Source organism: Sorex fumeus, unplaced genomic scaffold (genome assembly GCF_029834395.1).
Source record: "Sorex fumeus unplaced genomic scaffold, SorFum_2.1 ptg000063l, whole genome shotgun sequence".
Classification (NCBI taxonomy): Eukaryota; Metazoa; Chordata; class Mammalia; order Eulipotyphla; family Soricidae; genus Sorex; species Sorex fumeus.
Window position 1 is genome coordinate 82,863,265 of NW_026606120.1, and position 23,924 is coordinate 82,887,188.

At 46.0% G+C, this 23,924-nt stretch overlaps 1 protein-coding gene across 1 annotated transcript in view; it reads left to right on the forward strand.

The window, feature by feature from the left end:
- CEP112 (centrosomal protein 112) overlaps positions 1–23,924 on the forward strand; it is a 468,287-nt gene that overhangs the window by 133,344 nt on the left and 311,019 nt on the right. Inside the window, exon 17 of the mRNA XM_056127155.1 lies at positions 10,961–11,040. Within this exon, the coding sequence (XP_055983130.1) occupies positions 10,961–11,040 (80 nt within the window). The remainder of the gene's footprint in view (positions 1–10,960; positions 11,041–23,924) is intronic.

Here is a 23,924-nt window from a genome sequence, read left to right on the forward strand (position 1 = left end):
AAAAAGATAGTTGAAAAGCAAGACTATCAAATCAGTTTACTTATAGTGAAAAATGGGAAACAAGTGAACATGTCATATAATTAAAATACACAGAAATTAAGCAGATTTTATAACGTAATAGTTATGAAGAAGCTTTGCATTCTTATTTAGCTGCGTAGCAGGTATTCATTAAATGCTGTCATTGGGCAAGTTAACCATATGAGGTATTGGGAGGAGGGGGAGGGGAATGAATCTGCCCTCCAGGAACTTCATGTCTAAGAGAAGGTGGATTGTCTTTTGGAAAGGGAATATTTCTGCTGAGTATGTGCTCTTTAAAATAGCACCCCTTTTCTTTCTAGTTAAGTTTCCCCTGCTTTTTTTCTGTAGTTTTAATAGCACATAATGCAGTCTCTTCGATAAATTTCATGTCTACAAGATGCCATCTGGACAGGGGGTTGAAATCCTGCTTTGTTTGAATTAAAGAATGGTTTCCGTCTCTGCTGTGGGGCCTTGAAGCTTCTTGACTCTCTCAGTTACCAGAAGGGCCTACATTATCGCAAGCCTCTCGGGCCCCTGGTCACCTCCAGCCCAGAAGGCATCCTCACCGGCTCAGCCTCTCTCGCATACCTGACTTCCCTTCCATTTGGAACACTACCTGCCCACTACTTCCTTATCCTTTGGTTGACCCCTCTCTGCACAGAGAGAGGGGGAAGGAGAATGGGGAGGGGGAGAAAGGGAAAAGGGGAGGGTGTAGGGTGAGGGGGAACAAAGTGACATCTCCAAGTGATGTCCTTCATCACTTGGAGTGGGTGTTTCTATCCCCAGCTTCCCGACAGCCACTGTGAGGATTGTCCCCCGGAGCTGGAGGTTGATGCCTTTCTTAGCCCTTTAACCCCGCAGTAAACTAAGGTTTCTGGATCAGCCCCTCTCTGTACAGGGCATGATCCGGGCTCAAGTGGATCACTCAGTAACCTCTCAGGCAGAGGGCCATTCGGCCTCAAGGAAGCATTTCCCTTTCCGTCAAGTCCCTTCATTTGGCTGAGCTTTGAATTAATAGGTTGGCTAAAATGTGCTGCTTATTTATTTATTTTTTTATGATAGAAATTGTGTCATTGGGTTTTATTTATTTTTTTAAATGAGTTTTATTGGATCACTGTGAGATGCATTTACAAACTTGCATGATTGCGTTTCATTCGAACAGTGCTCGAGCGCCCATCCCTCCACCAGTGCACATTTTCCACCACCATTGTTCCCAGTGTCCCACCCGCCACCTCCACCCCATCCCATTCCCTGCCTCTGTGGCAGGTTCCATCCTTCTTACTCTCTCTTTAATTTTGGGCATCATGGTTTGCAATACATATACTGAGAGGCTATCATGTTTGGTCCTTGGTCTACTTTCTGTAGACTGCTTATTTTAATTATCAATAAATAAGACCTGCTTAAAGGATATCTAAGAAAATGTCTTTGTTCCTATTGCCTGTGTTCTAACATTATTTATTTGGGGGAAAAACTTTGCTCAGCGTGTCACTTTTTGTTTCGCAATTAATTCCATAATCCCCCCGCTTTTAAATTGACATCTGTTCTTCTTTATTAAACCTGCTGTGATGTGAGTCCTTGAAGATTTGATGGCCTTTACCCCCCTCCGGGAATATCCCTTTCAACTGCTCACAGAGCCGACATGCGTTTTCCCAAGGCCTGGACTGTGTAACTGCGTAGCGAGGTGGGATGTGTTAGGGCTTTTGTTGGGGAGACGGTGTTACAGGGGTGCACCTTCTATAACTCCTGGTGTAAACCTTCCTTCTGGATATCTGTTCAGGAGGAAATGCCGTCTGAGTGACATGATTTCCTCCTTGTGCCAATCAGAAAGCAGCCTGAGAGCTTCTGCCTGGTCTCTGAGGGACAGTTAGCATCAGATGCTGTCCCTAATTCAGGCACACATGAGGCATTGTCTCATGGTCTTTATTGATCTCGGGTGGCTATGGCCTGCCTTAAGATCTCTGAACATCAAACAAAAACTCGGCAGTAAAACCAAATGTCATTGTTTGATGAAGTATCCTAATCTGTTGAATCAGGAGATGGTTAGGCTAAATGATTTTACGGGCAAGGAAACACCTGCTTCCTGCAAACAACCCACCACAAAACAACTCCTGCAGAGCAGCCCGTGACCCAGCATGCTCAGAGTGGGGAGACGGTGCTGTTTACCCAGGGACGCACATCAGGCAGATGTGGAGCACGGATAGTCTAAACACGGGCTAGAATGGAAACAGGGACGAAGAAATAATTCTGATGTAACTCGAACCCATGAGATACGGAGTCTGAGGGCACTTGGGAACATTCAAATATAGCTTGTTACTGCAGTGCTTCTGTTTATAACTAATTGCTCTATTTAGGTGAAAAATCACTTAAAATCTCCACTGGTTTACATCTGAAATAATGGGCAGCGTTTTCCTTGGCAGCTGCGTGGCTTTCTTTAGGAGGATGAGTTCCTTGAGTGAAATGTGGAGAAATGGAACTGTGCAGGGGTGAGATTTGTAGCGAACTTGTGTGCTGTGTCCTTCTGGCTTTCTGTTTCAGGCACAGAGGCTTTCTGTGAAGAGACACGGTACCCAGTGATGCCCAGGGGTTCCTCCTGGCTCTTATACTCAGGAATTACTCCTGGTGGTGCTCGGGGGACCATATGGGATGCTGGGGATTGAACCTGGGTTGTCTGTGTGCAAGGCAAATGAACTACTCACTGTACTATTTATTGCTCCGGCCTTGCAGCAGTTCCTGAACCAGCGAATCTCCTGGTGCAGACCTGGATGCCTTGCTAGGCTACTCTCATTTTAGGGATGCATGAGCAGTTGGAAATAATTCAGCAGGTGTGCAGCTTCTGGTTCTTCAATGTATTATTTAGACCCAAGCATTCAGACTTGAGACGGTCTGCTATGTATTTGTCTCTGGTTTGAATGTTCACTGTTGAAATTTAAAAATTTCCTAACCACCTCCTTTTTCTGTAAGTTTTAGCTGCCTCATCATCCCACCTTACCCCCTCTTCTGAGACCCTTCTCTTGACTTCTCAGTTGAAACCTACTCAGGAAATTGATATCAGTTATTAACACAATATTATACATGAACTCAAGGATGTTTCTCCCGGAAGGGAGCATAAAATGAGGCTTCCATGACCATGCCACCAGACTCTGCGCCAGGCTATTTTCACTCTGGGTGCCCCAGATGCGAGACTCTCCCTACCCATTTTCCATAATCACCACACCGTATTTGATGGGGTTCAGACAGTAAGCAACAAATCATAGAAATGTGTGTGTGTGTGTATATATATACACATACACATTATTATATATATATTATATATATATATATATATATATATATATAAAATGCCTCTTGGACAGCTTGGCAAGCTACCAAGAGTATCCCACCCACACGGACAGAGTCTGACAAGCTCCTTGTGGTATATTCGATATGCCAAAACCAGTAACAATAACAGGTTTCATTCCCCTGACCCTGAAAGAGCCTCCAATCATTGGGAGAGATGAATAAGGAGAGGCTGCTGAAATCTCATGGCTGGGATGAATGGAGACGTTGCTGGATGCCCACTCGAGTAAATAGACAGATGACAGTGATACAGTGAAATTTAAAATAGAAATTTTTTGTATTAATGTATACCAGAGAAAGGATTACAAACAAATAAATTCAAATCTTATCCCCTACTGCCTTGCATATGTTAAAAAAGAAAACGTGAGCAATAATAGTGTCTCTGGGGGGGGGGGGGGGCGAGGCTAGGGCAATAGTACAGCAGGTAAGGGGTTTGCCTTGACTCGCCCAGCTTGGGTTCGATTCCTGGCACCCCATATGAGCACTGCCTAGGAGTAATTCCTGAGTGCCGAGCCAAGAATAACCCCTGAGCATTGCCAGGTGTGACCCCAAAATGGAATGGATTAACTAAAAATAATAGTATCTACCTTAACATCCATTGGAACACAGTCCAAAATTTTACAAAAAGTCCAAAAGTCCCTTACTTATACAATACAACTACAGTCGATTCAGAGAAAATCAACACAGAACAGCATTTATTGCCTGTTCCAAAAGGACAGGTGTGGGGGAGAGCGAAGCCAACGGGGAACAGCTCTCGGGCTGGAGCACAATGCCTGACCTGACACCGCCGCGTGGCCGTGCAGCCCCCAGGAAGGCCCCTTCTGCTCCGTTCCTGCGTGAGATGTGCTCTGAAGCAGCCCGTCAGGTCAGGCTGCCTGCGTCCACACCCGGAAAGCTGGACGGAGGTAGATGTTTAACTGGAAGGGAGAAGAAGCTCGTACAGGGACTCTGAACGCCGGGCCATTCAGGGACGCTTGGGAAAGAACAGCCAGTCTGTCCAAGGAAACGGTTGTTGAGGGGTGGTGCAGGATGACGCTGAATTTTCAAGAACCTGTGTCAGGAATTCAGTACAAGAAGGCGGGTCTCTCTAGAGGGGGGACAGAGGCCTCCCCCGGGGTCCTCAGCGGGTCTGAGTTTGCTCCTGAGGATTCTCAGCCAGCCAGGCAGGGGTTGGGGTGGGGTGGGGTGCTTCTCTGGCCCTGCACCCCTGCAGACCACCAGGCAATGCGTGGGGACTTGCCAGGCCACAGCCAGAAGCAGTTGGCGGGGATGGGGGGGGTGCCACACGGTGCATACGAAACTCCCTCTGTGCAGGGCCAGCTCCTGGCCACAGTAGCAGCATATCTCTGTGCTTTGTTGGGGGGCCACCCTTGTGGTGCTCGGGTGCCCCTCTGTGGTGCTGGGGATTCAGTTCAGGCTTGGCTCCCTGTGGAGCAAGTGCTTGATCTCCCTGGCACAATCATCGGATTGAATATATTCACACACGTGTCGTTCCCAGGATAGTGTCACGAGCTTTATGTGGAGTGGCTTGTGGACCCTTCATCCTGTTCACACACTCACTGCCGGCACCTCCCTAGTTTTCAAAGCTGGCAACTGAGGCACGGGGGTGAAGTCACTTCCAAAGGGGCCTGGGGCGGCGTGATAGAGACCCCTGTACACTGCTCCCAGCGCTGACTCTTACCACCACCGTGAAGCCGGAGAACAGTTTCCCCTCACATTTTCCCATTCATTGATGCTTTGGGCTTCGAGGGACAAAGCTCCAGTGTGTGTTCCTGGGGGGCAGCGGCTGCCATGCATCCATCCATAGTTGTTCGTGGAAATTCAGAAGGCTGGTCGCTGCTTAGTTCAGGGATTGTGCGGCATCACTATTATAATTATCAATATATATATATAGCACTGTCCTCCCGTCATTCATCAATTTGCTTGAGTGGGCACCAGTAGCATCTCCATTGTGAGACTACTTATTACTGGTTTTGGCATATCAAATACGACACAGGGAGCTTGCCAGGCTCTGATGTGCGGGTAGGATACTCTCAATGGCTTGCCGGGCTCTCCGAGCGGGGAGGAGGAATCGAACCCAGGTTGGCCCTGTGCAAGGCAAACGCCCTACCTGCTGTGCTGTCACTCCAGCCCAAATATATATGTATACATATTCTTTTTTTTTCTTTTTGGGTCACACCCAGCGATGCTCAGGGGTTACTCCTGGCTCTGCACTCAGGAATCACTCCTGACGGTGCTCGGTGGACTAGTATGGGATGCTGGGGACTGAACCCACATTAACCGTGTGCAAGGCAAACACCCTACCCGCTGTACTATTGCCCATATATATGTATACATATATATACATATATATATTCTTATTAGAAATGATGGTGTGTTTTTTTTTCCTGACTTAGAAGCCTGTGAAATATTTTTTTACTGTTTTCACCAGCCCGCAGAAGTTATAAAGCTGAAACCCACTCAGGTGGTTGCGGGGTGTGAGGGTGGGGGTAAGGGTTTGTGGAAATCTAGGGGAAGCTGTAGAGAAATGAAACTGGAAGCAATAGATCAGGGGTGCCATCCCAGGATGCATGGCCACAGGTGTAGAGCCTACAGCGGGTGGCTGGCATGGACATGGTGCAGGACATCCAGCCACGAGTGGACACCAATGCAACAGTGGGGGGAAAGGACCCAGAAGAAACCATCCTGACAACAGAGGCAGAGGTTTGGGCAAAACAAATGGGCTTCCGTGTCCTGAATCTGTGTTCCAAAGTGCAGATCAGGATAAGTTAACATAAAAATAACTAAAGACACCAGAGAAAGTTGCCACAGAATTTGGAGATTAAAATACCTTTGAGTGGGCTGGAGCAATAGAGCGGGTAGGGCATTTGCCTTGCACAGGGCCAACCCAGGTTCGATTTCCAGCATCCCATAGGGTTCCCTGAGCACCACCAGGAGTAATTCCCTAGTGCAGAGCCAGGAGTAACCCCTGTGCATCGCTAGGTATGACCCAAAAAGAAAAAGAATATATATCTTTGAGTGGCAAAACAGAGAGAAGGGTCTTCTAAGCACTGGGTTAGGAGAGAGAGTAAAGCAAAAGTCAGGTACACTTATTTCTTTAAAAATTTGGGACTGGCCAGATGGAACAGGTACAGTCTCCCCACCTTCTCCAGATGGAATCCTGGCGACCATGAGCTTCTACAAGCATGGCTCCAGTAGGTGGGGACCAGGACTATTTCTTGGAACCACATGGCCACTTAGTGGGAATATCCAAGCAAAACACAATGCACAAAACTATGGAGAGAGTATCTGAACAATTGTCTGCTGTAGAGGCAGGGTAAGGACTGAGATGGAAATGGAGGGGTAATGGGAATATTATTGGTGGAAAGTTTGCACTGATGGAGGGATGGGTGATGGATCATTGTGTAGCTGAATATCAAACATGAAAGCTTTGTAACTGTATCGCATGGTGGCTCATGCTTCTGTACTGTGAATTAAGCTACGACCCAGGGGGAAAAGGGTGTTGTCCCTTCTGCCTTCTTCCCCTTGGCAGCATGGTGACCGCCATCTTTCAGAACCTATTGGAGTCTGCAATTACGAGACACGTGGGGCCTCATGGAGTGGGGGCTGGAACCGGCCCTTCTCCCCGCCCTGATGGGACTCCAAGTTGCCGCCCATAAACAGCTCCTATGGCTCCTGAATGGCCATGATCCCAGAGGCACACAAACCAATCTCAGAACCCAGCGGCTTTTGGCAGAAATCCCTCCGGACTAAATTACTAAAATATAAGAAACCCAATATGCTCTTCGTTATCAGCAACAGAAAACAAATTATCTAATGATGCCTTCTTGGCAGGTCTGAATGTTGGGGGGAAGTTCCAAATAATAATGGTAGGTCATCTGTCGAAAAATTGAATGCAATCAAAGTCGAGTGAGAGAGAGAGTAAAGTGGAAATCATCTGCCACACTGGCAGGGGGAGGGGTGGGATGGGGGTATACTGAGGTTCTTGGTGTTCGAAAATGTGTGCTGGTGAAGGGATGGGTACTTGATCATTGTATGACCTTGACTTAAACCTGAAAGCTTTGTAACTGTTCTCACGGTGAGTCAATAAAAAAAAAATAAAAATTGGGGCTGGGAGGATGCTCATAGCTGACTCCCAGCTCTATGCTCAGGGATCACTCTTGGTGCTCCCAGGGGACTGAATTGTGAGGCCAGGGATCAAACCCGGGTCAGCTTCATGCAAGGCTCCCTGTGTCCTAGCTCTCTGGCCCTGGGCCTGGCATAGGCTGTCTTTTTATTTGCAGCCCTAAATGTGGTAGAGTAATATCGTGGGCTCTGCACAAACTCTCCGTAATGTCTCATGGCAGCAGAATCTCAAAGCCCCAGCGGTGACTCACTCTTGTTCTTTTTGAAAACAAATTACTTGGTGGTGTTCTTCAATCACCCTAAGGCTAAGCCAAATATCAGATCAAAACAAAACAGCAAAATGTATGCAAGAGAAGAAAAAGGAGTGAGGACCGTCAACATTAACTCGGGATGAATTTGTGTTTATCGTGTACATAATATGAACCAATGTAAGTGTGAGGAGAGATTTTTGAGAGAAGGGATGTAAAATTTTAAAACGATTCAAATAGCACTTGGATCAATGTTCTCGTATTATTTTTTTAAAAAATAATGGATAGGAGAAGTAAACATGTATTGAACTGCCATTTTAAAAATTATCAGACCTAATGAGTTTTTCTCTACGAACAAACTATAGCTGAAAAACCTGTTGTGTTTTATGCTAGCCTCAGTGAAATGAAAAACTCTCTGATTACCTGTCAATCCATCTGAACACAGCAGGAGGTGGAGTTGTTAGAATAAAAAAAAAGTTAAAACGAAGCACGCGAAGTACACACACACACACACACACACACACACACACACAGAGGAAACACAAAGGAAATTGTATCAATGAGAGTATTTTAGTGGTAGCCGGGAATCCAGTGATTTCCTCTGTTAAAGAAAATATATAATCTGAGCAAAATCCAAATCTGTATTTGTGACAAAATGGACAGAGAAAGCCAAAGACTGGTGAATAGCTAAATGGTGATATATAGGGGAATCATAGGTAAATCGGTAAATCAGAAAAGCATTAGCTGGCTGATGCTCATCTTTCTGTTCACCTCCTTCCCAGTGCTCACTCCATTCCATCCAGTACTGGGTCAGGAGAGAGGGGACAGGAGTTGCCCTGCTTGCCTTGCGTGTAGCTGACCCTGGAACCTCTACCACCAGCACCCAATATTTCTGTTTCTCTGGAAATCTTATTTTTCCTTGTTTGGTGCGGACGTACCCTGTGGTGTTCAGGAGCTTCTCCTGGCTCAGTGCTCAGGGGCTGCTCTCAATGTCCCCGGGGGCCCTTATGGTAATGAACCCAGATCGTCACGCAATGGGTGTGTTCCAGTTCCTTAAACCCCTGCATCCCCCCCTTCCCCGCATTATTATTTGATCGAGTGTTTTGATTTCCACCCATTTTATTTCAAGGAGGATTTTACTGGTAGGAAACCGTCTCTGTTTCCCACATCTTCTTGCAAGGTCCTCTTTGAGTTTGATTTGGGGGTTTAATACTTGATTCCACTCTCTCAGGATGTCAGAGGCCTGTGCTCCAAGGCTTTGTCTGTTGCTTTGTTAGTTCATTTTTCTTTCTGTGGCTTTTTTAGTTATCGGTCCTGTGGTGATAATGTTAACCCAACTGTGTATGCCTACTATGAACCACACACTGTATAACCTATTAGGAATTTGATATTATTGATTTGATATAATTTGATATTAACTAAGATATTATTAAGACAAATCAGTATCTTAGTTATCTAGCTACTTGTTTTAATTATTAACCCTGACAAAATTTTGAGCATACTATTTTCTGTATGAATGTAGTGACAAAATTTGGCAGTGCTGGGCCAGAAAGATAGTACAGAGATTCAGGAGCTGGCCTTTCATGTGGTTAACCCTGGTTCGGGTCCTGGCACCACATATGGTTCCCCGAGCACTGCCAGGAGTGATCCCTGAGCACAGAGCCAGGAGTAAGCGCTGAGCATTGCAGGGCATGGTCCAAACATATCCGCTTACCCATTTTTCCTTTTTTAGCAGCACAAAATGCTCATTTTTTCCCAAATAAAAAAAATATTATGAGGTATTTTAATTTTGTTAAAATTCAGTTTTTATTTTACAAAACGCAGGGCAGAGGAAGCCCTTCCTTTCGGGGCCTTCCTCATCTTTTCCACATCCTTCCTTCTTAGCCCGTGCCCGCTTCCGACTGTCTCACCCAGCACAAGCTCCTGCACTTTCTCGTGGAAAACTTATTTCCCACTCCTTTCAGAGTTTTTCTTTTGTAAGGAAGGAAGCAGTTGATTTTATTGATTTATTTTACCAAAAAAAAAAAACGTAAAAAATACACAAGAGGAATTGTAAAAGTAAAAGGTTAGTGGCTATAAGTAGAGCCTCATTAACATGAATAGAAACAGCTGATTCTCCATTGGGCTGGAGCGATAGCACAGCGGTAGGGCGTTTGCCTTGCACACAGCCAACATGGCTGACCCGAGTTCGATTCCTCCGCCCCTCTCGAGAGCCCGGCAAGCTACCGAGAGTATCTCGCCCACATGGCAGAGCCTGACAAGCTACCCATGACGTATTCGATATGCCAAACACAGTAACAACAAGTCTCATGATGGAGACGTTACTGGGCCCCTTTGAGTAAATCAATGAACAACGGGAGGACAGTGACCGTGACCGTGATTCTCCATTGGGTATGGTGTGCTGTGTGTGTGTGTGTGTGTGTGTGTGTGTGTGTGTGTGTGCGCTCTTGTTTCCTACTTTCAGCTTCATCTGGATTGCCACACGTGTGTGTATGAGATATACTTGTCATATATCATATGCATTTTGTATATGTGATATAGATTCACATATATACATTTGTATCACTAGAGAGTTTCCCCATCGGCTCGACTCTGAATCCTCAGCATGTTTGTGGAACTCTCAGGTGCCGTTGAGTTTCTCCTTTGCCCCCCAGCTGCATTGGCGTTCCTTTTCTTTTATTCTCATCCTAGAGTGTTTGCTTCTTTGTGTTTGCATGGAAAGTGCTTTCTCTGAAGAGACATGTTTCCCTGAGTTCATTCTTCATAGTCCCCCACCTGCTCCAAGGATGCTACCTTTGCTGGAGACAGTCCAGTGGGTCATGCCCTTCGTGGCTGTCAGAACCATTCCCAGCGGCCGAACACTCTCTTGAAAGAACACGCATAGGGTCTTAATCTGTATGTGTTTAGGAAACGTGGGCACGGTTTTTTTTGTTCTCCAGACTCTCAGGAGGTTCCTCTGGCTAACACATAGATTAAAAACTGCAGAAATGAGTTTCTCTCTTCTTAAGTTTCTTACACAGCAGTTTTACCGTGCAGGGAATCCGCATAATTGGAGCAATTACTAACGTATGGCCAGAAAATTGGCATTAAAAGTCTAGTCTTGAAGTAGTTCTGTGATTATGGTCAAATGATTATAGTTTACCAAAGTTTCTTGAAATATCTAAATCTAATTTCCTTTTAGACACAGATTTAGGATTACTGTTTTCATGACCTCTACTTATCTGTCACGGCAGGTTCATGACTTACAGAGTGAACTCAGTCAAGAAAAGGAAGACGCTCAGAAGAAAATGCAAAAGTTTGAGGAAGTTTTGAAGTGAGTAAGATGGTAATATTGTTGCTTTTTCAAAATGTTCTTATTCTAGACTGTTAGGCAAATAAACTCACCATGAGTCCAAGTAATTAGAACAAAAACTTCGGAGTTTTATAAGGGTCTTGCAGAGTTTTAATTTGAGATAGTTTTTCATCGTGAATCTCTATTTTCAGAATTTTATTACTAACCAGTAAATTTTTTTTGAAAAAAAGAAAAATTGGTACAGCTGCTTTTAAACTATAGGAATGTAAGAAAGTAGAACATAGTGGTTTCAGATGCTTAACCCACTTAAATGAAAACAGATTAAAAAAAATGCCCCCACATAATTTTGATCTTAGCACATACAGAAATCCCTCTCAAGATTTTGTTGAGGAATTTAATCAGTGCCCTAGACTCTGTATTTGAAAATGAACGTCTCTGCAGACACTGTTTAGAAAAGATTTTATCTCAATGTTACTCTTTTTGCGGGGGGAGGGAGCACACCTGACAGTGCTCAGGGATTACTCCCAGCTCTCAGGAATAATGAGTGTCCTCAGGAATCAGTACTGTCAGTGCTTGGAAAATCATGTGGGGTTCTGAAGATTGAACCCGGGACAGCTACATGAAAGGCAAATGCCTTATTAATTATTCTTTCACTCGGGCCCCACTGTAATACTTAAACCATAAGTATTCAGTTATTAGATTTTTCCCCCCGCTCATTTATGAAGTTGATAAGGCCCTGTTTATCATGAGGTTGTTGAAGTTTTGTATATTTATTCCCCTGAATGAATCACTGATTCATTCAGCGACTATTCAGTTCCTTCAATGTGTAAACCCTTCCCAGAAACCCTGATGGCCCAGTTGGAAATGGAATCTATAACTTTGATGCAGTACATAGTGACTGAACTCTGACAGGAGAAAGGTTAACAGGATGCAAAGAATGAGATTTGGGTCAGAGCCATAGTACAGTGGGTAGGATAGGGTTCCTTCCTTGCATGTCGCTGACCTGGGTTCAATTCCCACCACCAGATATGGTCGCCCGAGCCCTGCCAGGAGTGATCCTTGAGCACCACGGCATGTGGCTCCCAAACCAAACAAAAACAGGAACAAAACCCTCAAACCAAGCAAGCGAACAAACACAAACCAGTAGTGTGACTGAACAAGGAAAGCTTACTTGAGCCCAGTGTCACTGTATGACAAACCACCCAAGAACCAGTGAATCCCCTATACCAGGAATAACCACAGAAAGGAGAAAAATAAAGACCCCCAGAGCAGGTCAGTGTAGCAGCATTCTGCAAGGGAAGATTGCGCCATCAAATCTCTTCCTCATTTTCCTTGTTATTCAAATGTCCACAACTGGCAGCACAGGGTGTCAGATATTTTTACCTACTAAGGCCTTAGTGGTGGAGTTCTCACATCACCAAGTATGAATTAGCTGAATTCAGAAGAGAATTACACTATTCATTAAGCATTCAGTCAAGTAGCTGTTTATTCTACTTCTATTCGAATCCTGAGCAAACTGGAGCGTTTGTATCTTTGTGTATCTGACACCTCCCTTCCTTCTTCGAATGATTTTTTTCCCTCTTGGAAATGTTAACTTTCTTCATCTGTTCAAGTTGCCATGCTTTTGTTTCCCTGTTGATCTACTTAATTCTTTAATAATTTCTGTAGAAGTTTTAAAAAACTAGTTTCTTGATTTTTAAAATTTTATATTCCTAAAGGAAGAAGATCATCTTTAACAGTAAATCAGCAAATGTTTGTTAAGTACCTACACACACAGACACACATAAACACATAGTAGTGTCATAATAAAAGAAACATTGGGTTTAGTAGTAATAGCTCAAGAGGGAATACTGTTTTTAGCAATTTTACAATCCAGGTTAGGCGTTTGAAGTACTTTGTACACTAGGCGTTGTATTGTTGATGGTAAGGGCAACTTGAATTGGGAAAGACTTTTTCAGTGAGGTAGTTTGTAAAACAATGGTGCATCTTTTAATGTTCATCATAGATAATAAAATAATGGAAATATATTTTTCTCTAAACAACATCATTTCCCAGCCTTAGTATGTTCTTTGGTGCTATTGATTTTTTTTTATTTAATGGTGCTATAAAACCCAGCTCCTGGAAGCACGCAGCCACAAATGCAGCTGCACGACATCTTATTATCTCTTTCTTACTTTGTACAACCTGGCAGGCTACCAAATGTAACCTGCCCACACGGCAGAGTCTGGCAAACTCCCCGTGGTGTACCCAATATACCAAATACCAGTAACAATGATGGGTCTCATTCTTCTAACCCTGAAAGAGACTTGAATATGGCACTTTAAAAAAAATCTCAGGGCTAGGACGAAGGAGATGTTACTGGGGCCTGCTCGAGGTGCTGGGGAATGCAGGCTTCACACATGCAAATACTCTCCCAGCTTTTCCGTGTTTTTTAAAAGTCCTCACCAAAATGCTGAATTTTGCCTAAGGTTGAGAAAAATGGGATATTTAAATTTCAAGAAAATTCCCTTGTAGGCTTTTCCGAGTAGGTGATGTTTTCATTTTTGCTAAATGCCTATGTGATCCCCAGCATTTTGCACCAGAACTGCAGGAGGAATGAGCCCTGGGAGTAGCAGGGTGGGTGATTGTGTGATCTGAACTTCAGAGCCGCAGACGCAAACTATTTGCCCAAATGAAAATATTTTCAAGGGTGGGGGTGGGCAGTGGAGGTGGGGGTGGGAGCAACGATTGTTGCTTTGGGTGGGTCTAAGAATTTTGTGTTAGTCCTGCCCCGCCCTTGGCCCAGAGACTATTGCATTTTTCTAAAAGAAAATTCAGCAATAAATTTTCTGGTGCTCCTTGCAAAGTTTTTTCTTTAATATATACAGAGGTGCAGAATTTCACTTTCAGAGTGTGGTGGTGTTCATTCACATAACCATCCATTTATATGCTCAAGTAAGGATTCATTTCATCTGTGCATGGTGGATACATGGGACTCATAGTGAAGAAAACACCAAGGAAAATGGAAATGTGTACATCAGGAGCTGGTCCACAGGAAGGCATGATGCTGTCCAGGACCGAGGATTTGAAAGCGGAGTCTACGAGGGGAGGGTTGTAGGGAGGATGAATCAGCCATGGGGAGCTTCTTCCAGCTGGGAAGGTATCTGTGAAGGAAGGATGGGGAGGAGATAATGAATGGCTCCTGCTTCGGGAGGTGTGGGTCTCTGGTGGTTACTTCTTGGCTCTTCGCATCCTGCAGTTTCCCCGTGACGTGACCTGTGGGTGAGCTTTCCTTTCCTCTGCTCACTGCCCAGTCTCAGGGTTTGCATTCTCACTGGTTCCAGATTTGAGAATCCCGCCTCTCTTGGATGGGGCCGGGGGTGGTGGGAGGTGCATTCTTGGGAACTGGGGGGAGATGCAGTCTGAGATGCAAATGGGAGCTCAGGGGCGGGGAGGGGGGGTGCTGTATTCTGACATGGGGTGTGTCAGAGGCGGAAGAAGGTGGCTAATTGTTCTGGGAGATGAGGCAGTGCCTATTTATGCCTACTTGAAGATGCCCTCTCAGTCTTTGGTTAGAGCCGGAGCTGGCTCCCCTGCCCTGTCGTTATTTAAGAGGCCCCGGACTGGAATACAGCCTGCACCTCGGCTCTCTCTCCTGAGGGCTGGTTTGCACACGGCTGTTGTTTCTCAGAAAGGAACTGGGTTTGATAGTGATGTGCTACTACTGTGGATGGTATACATGCTCTAGACTGCTTCTTGTTTTATTTTTTTTTTATTGTAGAAGATAACTTGCTTCTATTATTAAAAGCAATCCTTGCTTCCTATTTGATTTTTTTTTATCATGGAGGGTAAATTAAATAACCTTCAGTACCTGAACATTACTTGAAATGGTAATTGTAGGAGGTATGGAATGGGTATGTTCAGTTTTCTTTTTTTTTTCAAAGTACTTACAGAATGGGTGAACCTTAGAATAGTGAATACAACAAAATAACTTGGCATAGCACTTTGAAAGACTAACACACACACACACACACACACACACAAACCATGTAGGTCTTTTGAAGGAGTTAAAATGCAAGAGCCACCGGTGTCTGGCTTATGCCCTGGTCCAGTATTTATATGTTTGTCTAATTTGGTTTCTGGGTTTTGGTTTTTGGTGCTAGGACAGTAACAGACCAGGCCAGGGATGGAACTGAGTACTCCCGTCAGGTGCTTTGCTGTGCAGGGATGCAAGTTGGATCTTCCGCTGTCCCTTCCTGGGCTGAGGCCTTGTAGGACCCTGAGTGTGGCCTGAATTGCCCTGGTGACCCCCAACACCATTTGTCAAATGGTTTTCCAGTTACCCCAACAGCGTGTGTTCAGGGATCCAGCCCCGCCCTCCCTGGAGCGTCTGATTTACAGTCCCTCTGCTCGACTGGTTTCTAGACTTTGTCGTTTTCACTTGCACCGAACACTTCTAATTACCATAGCTTAAAAATCAGCATTCATGTCTGATAGGACCTATCCTGCCACATTTTTTAAAACAATTTTTCTGTCTTGTTTGTTTCTATTTTTCCCTTCACACGTTCCAACTAACTGCTCTAATAAAACTGTTCTAACAAACAAAATGAAAAATCCAGTTCTTTTGATAAAGTTACGGATTGTTGCGAATTCCACAAAGAACTGGCTGTGGGGGTGAGCTGTGCCTGTTCAGGGGACTCCCAGCTCTGCTCAGGGGTCACTTCTGGAGGTGTTCAGGGGATCAGAGGCATGCAGGGAATCAAACTGGAATGTGCTGTATGTCACAAGCTCCCTGACTCCCGAACTCTCACTCTCTGGCCCCAAAATACTAACTTCTTTTGATGTCATATTTTTGTGTAAGAATATGATCTTGCTTTCCACTTGTTCAGGTCTTCTTTTATGCCTTTCTAAAGCTGTAGCATGTTTTATTGTTTGTTTGTTTATTTGTTTGTTTTTGGTGAGGGAGGCTGTTCAAGCTACACTCAGTGGTACTTGGGGTTACTTCTGACATTTTTTCTGTGGGGTGGGGGAAGTGGAGGGGCACACCCAGCTATGCTCAGGGCTTGCTCACGGGTTTATTGTTTTTTTTTTTTTTTGTATGGAGGCTGGTTTATTGTTTGTTTGCTTTTTGGTGGGAGAGGCTGGTTTATTGGTTTTTTTTTTTGGTGGGGGCTGCTGGTTTATTGTTTATTTTTTTTGTTTGATGGAGGAGGCTGGTTTATTGTTTGGTTTTCTGTTTGTTTTTTGGTGGGGGAGGCTGGTTTATTGGTTTTCTTTTCTTTTTTTTTTTTTTTTTGATTTATGGCGAGGGAGGCTGATCAAGCTACACCCAGTGGTGCTTGGGGTTACTTCTAGCTTTTTGTTTTTGGAAGGGGCCCACACCCAGCAATGCTCAGGGTTTACTCCTGGGTCACTCCTGGCAGGGCTCAGGGAGCACTGTGGGGTACTGGAATTGAACCTGGGTGGCCTCCTGCAAGGCAAACATCCTACCTGCTATCCCTCTGGCAAATCTGCTGTCCTGACTCTCTGGGTGAGGATTGCTCCCAGCAGGAGGACACAGGTTGGAACCAGAGTTGGCTGCATGCAAGATCAGTGACTTAACCCCCATATTTTCTGTCCCCATAGCTCTTTAGATAATTTATGAAGTACTTTTTCCATTTATGTTTTTTCAGTATCACCAGTTGATTCTTTAGTGTAGCCCTGGGTAAGGCTCTGGAGACCTGGGAATGGAGAGTGACCTCCACAGTCAGAGGCTGATGGCTCAGAGACATGGGAGCTATGAATTGGCCAGGAGAAACCATCTGGTGGCGGGGGGGGGGGGGGGGGGGGCGGAGGGGGGGTGGTCACCCCTGCTGGGCCAGTGACAGAGTTTATTCAGGGAAGATGATGGTTATATAGGGGCAAAGTGAATGCAATAGGCACAAACTGTGAGAGACGAGAGGGCATGAGATAAAGGGGAAGAGGAAGGTCAGATTTATGGCTACACAAGCTACATGGGGCAGAATGGTACTGGGTCTCTCTGATCTAATGCAGTAAGTCTGACAGATACCACCGGCATCAGCTTCCCATGTTTCAAGCCCTGGATGCTGGTAATTGCAGTGTCATTATGCTACACTAATCTCCGGGGAGTGCTGGGTCCCCTGGCTGCAGCTCACCTGGGTCAAGGCCGGGGCTTAGGCCTTTCCCACTAGCCCTGAAGCCCAGAAGGTCAGGGAGCTGTGCCAGGAAGAACTTCAACACGTTCATTTTTTGTGTGTGTTTCTTTTTGGGGCCTGGGGGTGGGTCATACCCAGGGATGCTCTGAGAATCAGGGCTAGGGCTGAGGCTCATTGCTAGTTTCAACTAGCAATGTTTGGGGGACCCTGTGGTACCAGGGAGTGAATTTGAGGATCCTGCATGCAAAGCACATGCTAAAGTTTCTTTAGCCATCTTCCTGGACCCAGGTTGATTCTTGTGTACTCAACATGTGTGCTAGTATTTTGACCATTTATTTGGGGATATGCTGTGAAGATTAAAAAATTTGTGGGGCGTTGTATCTTTTAAGTTCATAGTATTTTTAGGAGCTTGAGGTAGGGTCTTAAACTTTATACCTTTGATATGACAGAGCATAGGAATATTATAAATCTAAAGGGGCTTTTTTATTTTGCTTATACTTCTCTTCTGTAACCACTTTTCTATTGCCTTGGAAAGCAAATTCATCAAATTGTTGTCACCCCAGTATATCTTTAATTCTAGGAAATCCACTGGAACGTGGGGTTCGTGGATAGAGCAGCTCCGTCTCTGCCATGGCAGCTGCAGTCCAGCCCACACTGCTTCTACCCCGCTTGCTCCCTGATGGCAGTCTGTCTGTTCGTTGCCCATCCATGAGTGTCCCTGAACACACAGGCACACAGGGCTTGTGCATGCTCATGATTTTTCTGCTGTCGTCGATCCAATCAGATATGTTGCATTTATGTACTTTGTATGAACTACTTTGTTTGCCTTCTCTCGGGTTACTGTTGGGTGCTGTGTTGTTCAAGTTTTGCAGTGGAATGAAAATGAAGAGTCTCCATCACTTTCGGGAGTGAGGATTAGTGATTCACAGGGAGCCCCAGAATCAGTCCGGGGTTCCCGTCCAGGCCCAGACGTCTCCTTGGAGCCAGGAGAATGTCCTGCTGGTCTTAGCGCTCTATGTTTCTTTTGCAGGGGACCATCAGCTCAAATTTTTTTGTGGCCTCCTTTTCCTGCTACCCCTACTCACACAATTGTTCTCTGTGTCCCGATCCACAAAATTGACATCAGTGTTTTTTGTTTTTTTTTATTCCAGTGGTCACGCTCATTAAAATGCCTCCAGAGTGATGCCAAATGTTCCCTTTTTTAGGAGTACAAAACAAAAATCTCAGGGGTTTAAATAGTCATCGGGGAAGTTCCTATCAAGGACTCTGGACAGAGCTACTGAGGGCCTGTCGTGCTGAGTCCAGGCAGCACTCTGAGTTTGAGGTCTTTCAGGGTTATGTCATTTAATTAGGGGCGAGTAAGGAACAGTCACTCTTACTAAGGTTCAGTTCCACAAGTTCCTGTGCTTATAATGAACTCCCAGGGAATCTGCAATGAGAGATGATGAGGACAGTGTATCTTTGTGTACACAGCAGACTTAAACGCTTATAGTTAACATGATTTGAGATGAAGACACAAGCTTGTCAAAAGAGAGATGGACATTTTGACCAGCTTCACTCAATTTATGCTGAACTGAACTCATTGGGTCCTTGTGGAAACGTTTGCCTTGAGTGCAGTTGAGAGTCTGGACTCCGGACCAGGTTTCCCAGGCCCAGCTTCAGTTACTGGCTGGGTGACCTTAGATGTGTTGTTTAACTTGTGGGATGTGATTCAGTCTTTATATTTGTAAAATGAGGATAATGATAGAGCCTTGATCTTAAAATTGTTGGACGGCTTAGAAGAGTTGTTACAGTACATTTAGAATGGAGCCTGCTATAGAGACACACAGAGATATGGAGAGCAGATTTATCAGACTCCGTTCTCAGTGCTCTGTCTATCTGTGTGTTTGGGCCCTTTTACTTTACATATCATCACCTCCTAGAAGGACGAAAACAAACCTTTTCCAAAAAATCCTTTCTATGAAATCTTTTTAAAAGACACCAGTTTTGTTAAGACATAACACTTGCATTCCAAATTGAATCATTTTAGATGATTTTCAGTAATTTTTTTTCTTTTGGTAAATTTAGGGTTTGTGCAACCAACCACCATAATTCAGTTTTAGAAACAATTCCATCACCCCAAAAGCCCTCTCGTGGCACCAGATTTTGGAAGGAAATTACCACGATGATTGTTTTTCAGAACTAAAGGAGTAAGTGGTATGGAACACAAGCTTCCAGCAGTCTCTTCAGAGCAGACAGTCACCAGCTTCCCTTTGGTCATGGAGGTCCCAGGGGCCCCCTGTCGGTGCTGGGCGGTGTGAGTGTGGGGAGCCCTCCCCGTGAGGCTCTGACAGACTCATCCCAGTGCCGGGGGTCCCCAGGGAGACAGCCCTGTGCAATAGAGACAGCTTGGCTCCAAGGAGGTTAGGAAGATCACACCGTAAGTGTGAGTGTCACCCCACAGGAATTCTGTTCAAGTTTGGGGTGCCTCAACCGCTCCCTGCCCAGACAAGACAGAGCAGGCCATCCTGGCAGCCACCTCCACAGCCAGAGGGTCTCCCCAGAGAGCCATTTGCCATGGACACCGGTCCTGGGCCACAGTCAGAAGGCCCCCATCCCCCGCCTTCCTGAGGAGGACAGATAGAATGGGGGTGGGGGCAGGCACCCCTCACGCCACCCCCTTCCCAAAAGAACAGGAGCATTCTCCGAGCCTGAATATGGAGCGCCTTCCTACTCAGCACGAGCAGCCTAGTACCCACTTTGAGTGCTCTTTTTTTTTTTTGAGTAAAATATTTTATTTGGAGGTTTTGAAGAAGAGGAAGAAGTGAAAGTGGGAGAGAGGGGAGAGTAACGTGCTCAAGAGGGAACGCGGGCTTCTCCCAGGGCAGAGAGAGCCCCTACACACACACCAGCATTAGTCATGAAAGCATGAAAGTATCTCAAGAGGGAAGATGCGGGAGACAACATGCGCTCAGGCGCCACAGGTGCTCAGCCACATGGGCGCAAGCAGCACAGGGGCTCGGGCAGCATCTGTGCTTGAGTGTTCTTTCGCCTCTCCGGAAGGAAGCGCTCCTTGCCCAGGGGCCTTTTCTGCGCAGCTGAACGAGGTGGTGAGACTGTGGGAGTTGGCTCTCCCAGCGCCTGAGTTCCCCCCTCTTTCTTGTTAGATTCATCTTCCGACAGACCCAGCTCTAGGGGTGGCTCTGGCAGGTGCGGGGCGCTTACACATTCAAGTGACAAGAACTGAGACTCTGGGAGGAACTCAGCAAAGCCGCCCTGTGTGCCCCAGGAGAGGCAGCGGCTCTCAGGCAGGAGTGTGAAAGAGAGCATGGTCCAGGAAAAGCTTCTGGAACTCTTCAGTCTCATCTCTGCCTTTGTTCGTTCAGAGTCTGGATAAATGTTCACAAATGATTTCCAAGGAATATACTGACAGAAAAGCTACAGTTGTCTGGTTTTGGTCCATGTCAGAGTCTTCACATGTGGAAACTTGCAGTATAAATACTGGGATTTTGAAATACTGTTTTGCGATTTCTGAAGATATAACTTGATGATGTCATGATGTCAGAGTTTCCTTTGATGGTATCAAATATTCAGGTTTCCAGTCTTATTGAGGTATAATTTTTTTTGTCTTTGTGGGTCACACCTGGAGATGCCCAGGGGTTGCTCCTGGCTCTGCACTCAGGACTTACTCCTGGCGGTACTTGCGGGACCATATGGAATGCCGGGGGATTGAACCCAGGTTGGTCACGTTCAGGGCAAATGCCCTCCTCCCCACTGTATTATCGCTCCGGCCCCTTATTGAAGTGTAATTGAGCTGTACCATTCAGTCAGAAAGTACCCAGGGTGTTGACTGGATACACTTACAGATGGTCCCTGCCACTAAGCTCGCTACCTCCATTAGCATGCTTATCATTTTCTTTTTGTGGTGATATCTTTTTTAAAGGTACAGCCTCTCAGCAGCTGTCAGGCATATAAAACAGTCTTGGTAACTGTCATCACCATGTTGTTGCTGTCCGGAAACTTAGTTTACTATGAGTGCCGGTATTTATTGTCTTTTACTGAGGCAACGCGATAGCACAGCAGGTAGGGTGTTTGCTTTGCACGCGGCCTATGCGTCTGACCTGAGTTCGATTCCTCCGCCCCTCTTGGAGAGCCCAGCAAGCTACTGAGAGTATCTCACCTGCATGGCAAAGCATGGTAACCTACCTGTGACGTATTCGATATGCCAAACACAGGAGCAACAAGTCTCATGATGGAGACAATGGAGACATTACTGGGCCCACTCAAGCAAATCGATGAACAACGGGAGGACAGTGCTACAGTGCAGTGCTACTGAGGCAACAGTCGTTTACTTGCCCGCATGTGCTTGGGGTGCAGTCTCGCCACCCCGCCGCACCACTTCAGCACCACTATCCCCGGTCCCTCGGCTCTGTTCCACTCCACTGCCTCATTTCTGTTTGGTTTGCTCTGTCCCTTGTTCCTGCTCTTTCACATTCTGCCTGTGCCTCTGATCATCCCTTATTTGTCTTCCCTTCCCCGCCCTTTTCCTCCTCAGCAAGGCCCCTGCTGTCCTTACAAAGGATGAGACCTTGTTTCTCCTTCAAGCTGCATGCAGTTCCTTCATGTGTTGCTGGGCACACGGGTTGCACCTCCGTCAGGACTGTTGTAATTAGCTCGGCTGTGAACCTGGGTGTGCATCCTGGATGACATGGTAGGTTCGTTCGTGACCCTGCAGCATCTCCGTCCTGTCCCCTGGAAAGGCTGAGCAGCACACGAAGGGTCCCACTTCTCACTGTCTTCACCAGCATGTCTTGTCTGTCATGGCAGCTGCTCTCCTGCCTCGGCTCTGTGCTCGGCTCAGTGATGTCTGGGGATCCTATGCCAGGATGGGTTTCAAGGGACACTCTTGAAAGGGACAGTAAGTGCTCCTCAGCTGGCCTGGGGACCGCCCAGGGCCTGCCCCTTCTGTCCATAGGAGTCTGTGATGGTGATAATGGTCCCTCTGCCCCAGGGAGCTTGATGCTTGCCAGAGGTGAGGGATGCTTCCCTCAGGAATTCGCCTCCAGGGCCTGGTGCCCACCAGCCGGGCTCCCAGCCAGACAGCAGTTGTGGCGAGGGGTCCCTCGTGTCTCGAGGTGACTCTGTGGACACCCCATGCTTCCCCATCTCCTGTTTTCTGTGTTGTAAGTATAGGATCAAGGGTCTTGGGGTGTCCTGCAAAGCCCTCTGTGCCCCTGAGGAGAGGCATCCTGTAAACTACTTTATAGTGGCAACTTGTTGCCCCCGGATGGGATTGGGCCCCTCTCAGGGCAGAGTCTCTATGTCCTCTTTGTCCCTGGCTGGGTCAGTACTGTTGCTGTGTAGGTTGATTCAAGCTCTCGTGGCAGTTTGCTGTCCTAGGACGTTCAGGTTCTTCCTATTTAGCTGTTTGTCTACCCACCCCTGTCCCCCACATCCTCAATTTTCTAACTAGGAGCTTGTTCCTTCTGACAAACGTAGTTCCATTTCTCCTCCACTCCCAGTGCTTGGCAGTCACCATCCCACTCCTGTGACCATGATTTGGGCATTCTTGGATTCCCCAGTACAGGGGATCATTTTTATATTTTTTCTCTGTCTTATTTCACTTGGCGTACTTCCATCCAGTTTCTTCCATGTTGTAGCATATGGCAGCATCCATCTTTCTTTCTTTCTTTCTTTCTTTCTTTCTTTCTTTCTTTCTTTCTTTCTTTCTTTCTTTCATGGAATCAATGATCATGATTTGCTCTAGATTTGATTATAGATTTGTTTGTGTGACTTGAGTCTGCGACCACAGTGACTTCCCCCTAACCTTGAAACACGGTAAAAGACCTTCTTTTCCACTAGCATTCTTGGGGACTATTGCTTCTTGTACCCAGCAGGTAGGAGCCCTGCAGAGCTCATGTCCTCCTGGCAGGCGCGGCACTCCTAGCTTCCTGCAAAATTCATAAGTGAATCAAAGGCCGACTCAAAGCTCCCAAATGTGTTTTGTTTTATAACTCCAGAAAGTCACCACATTCTTTGTTGCCATGAGGGGGGGGTCTTTGATTTCTCACAAAACATTGATAAATGATTTATGACTGTAGTAGACCAGTCAGCTCCTTCTGAACATTTCTGTTTGTTTGTTTAGTTTGGGACCCTACTGGGCAGTGCTCAGGGCTTAATCCCAGCTCTGTGCTCAGAGATCACTCCTGGCAGGGCTCCAGAGAGACCATGTAGGGTGCCAGGGATCAAACCTCTCTGGTCTCTGTCTAGGCAAGTGCCGTACCCTCTGTGCGCTCTCTCAGGCCCTCCTTCTGAACTTACACCCCTACTTGTCCCAGCTCCATTTCCTCCATGAAAGAAGCCCTTTCACCCATCACCTTCTTCACTGCACCAGTCACCTGGCACTATTTTACTTGCAAAACCAGTGCTATTGTGTGTTTTCAACTTCAAACTAGAGTACTGTTTCTAATTTTATTAATATACCTCTTTTCAACCTGGGTTTACTTTCTTTCATCTTTATTGAACTGTTGCGATTTTTAACACTGTTGATGGTAGGTTTTTTTGTGCCTACATCATTCTGACACCATCCCTACCAGCAGGATCCCCGTTTCCCCCCTCCAAGATCCCCAATTCCTTCCCATTTCACACCCCAACCCACAGCACCCCTTAATGAACTCTGCTGACCAGCTCTCCAGTTCCATTGTCTTTGACCCTTTGTTTCTCTGTTACTGTGTCACTTTTGGTTCTGCACACGGGAGAGATCATTTCTGGTCTGTTTCTTTCCTTCTGACA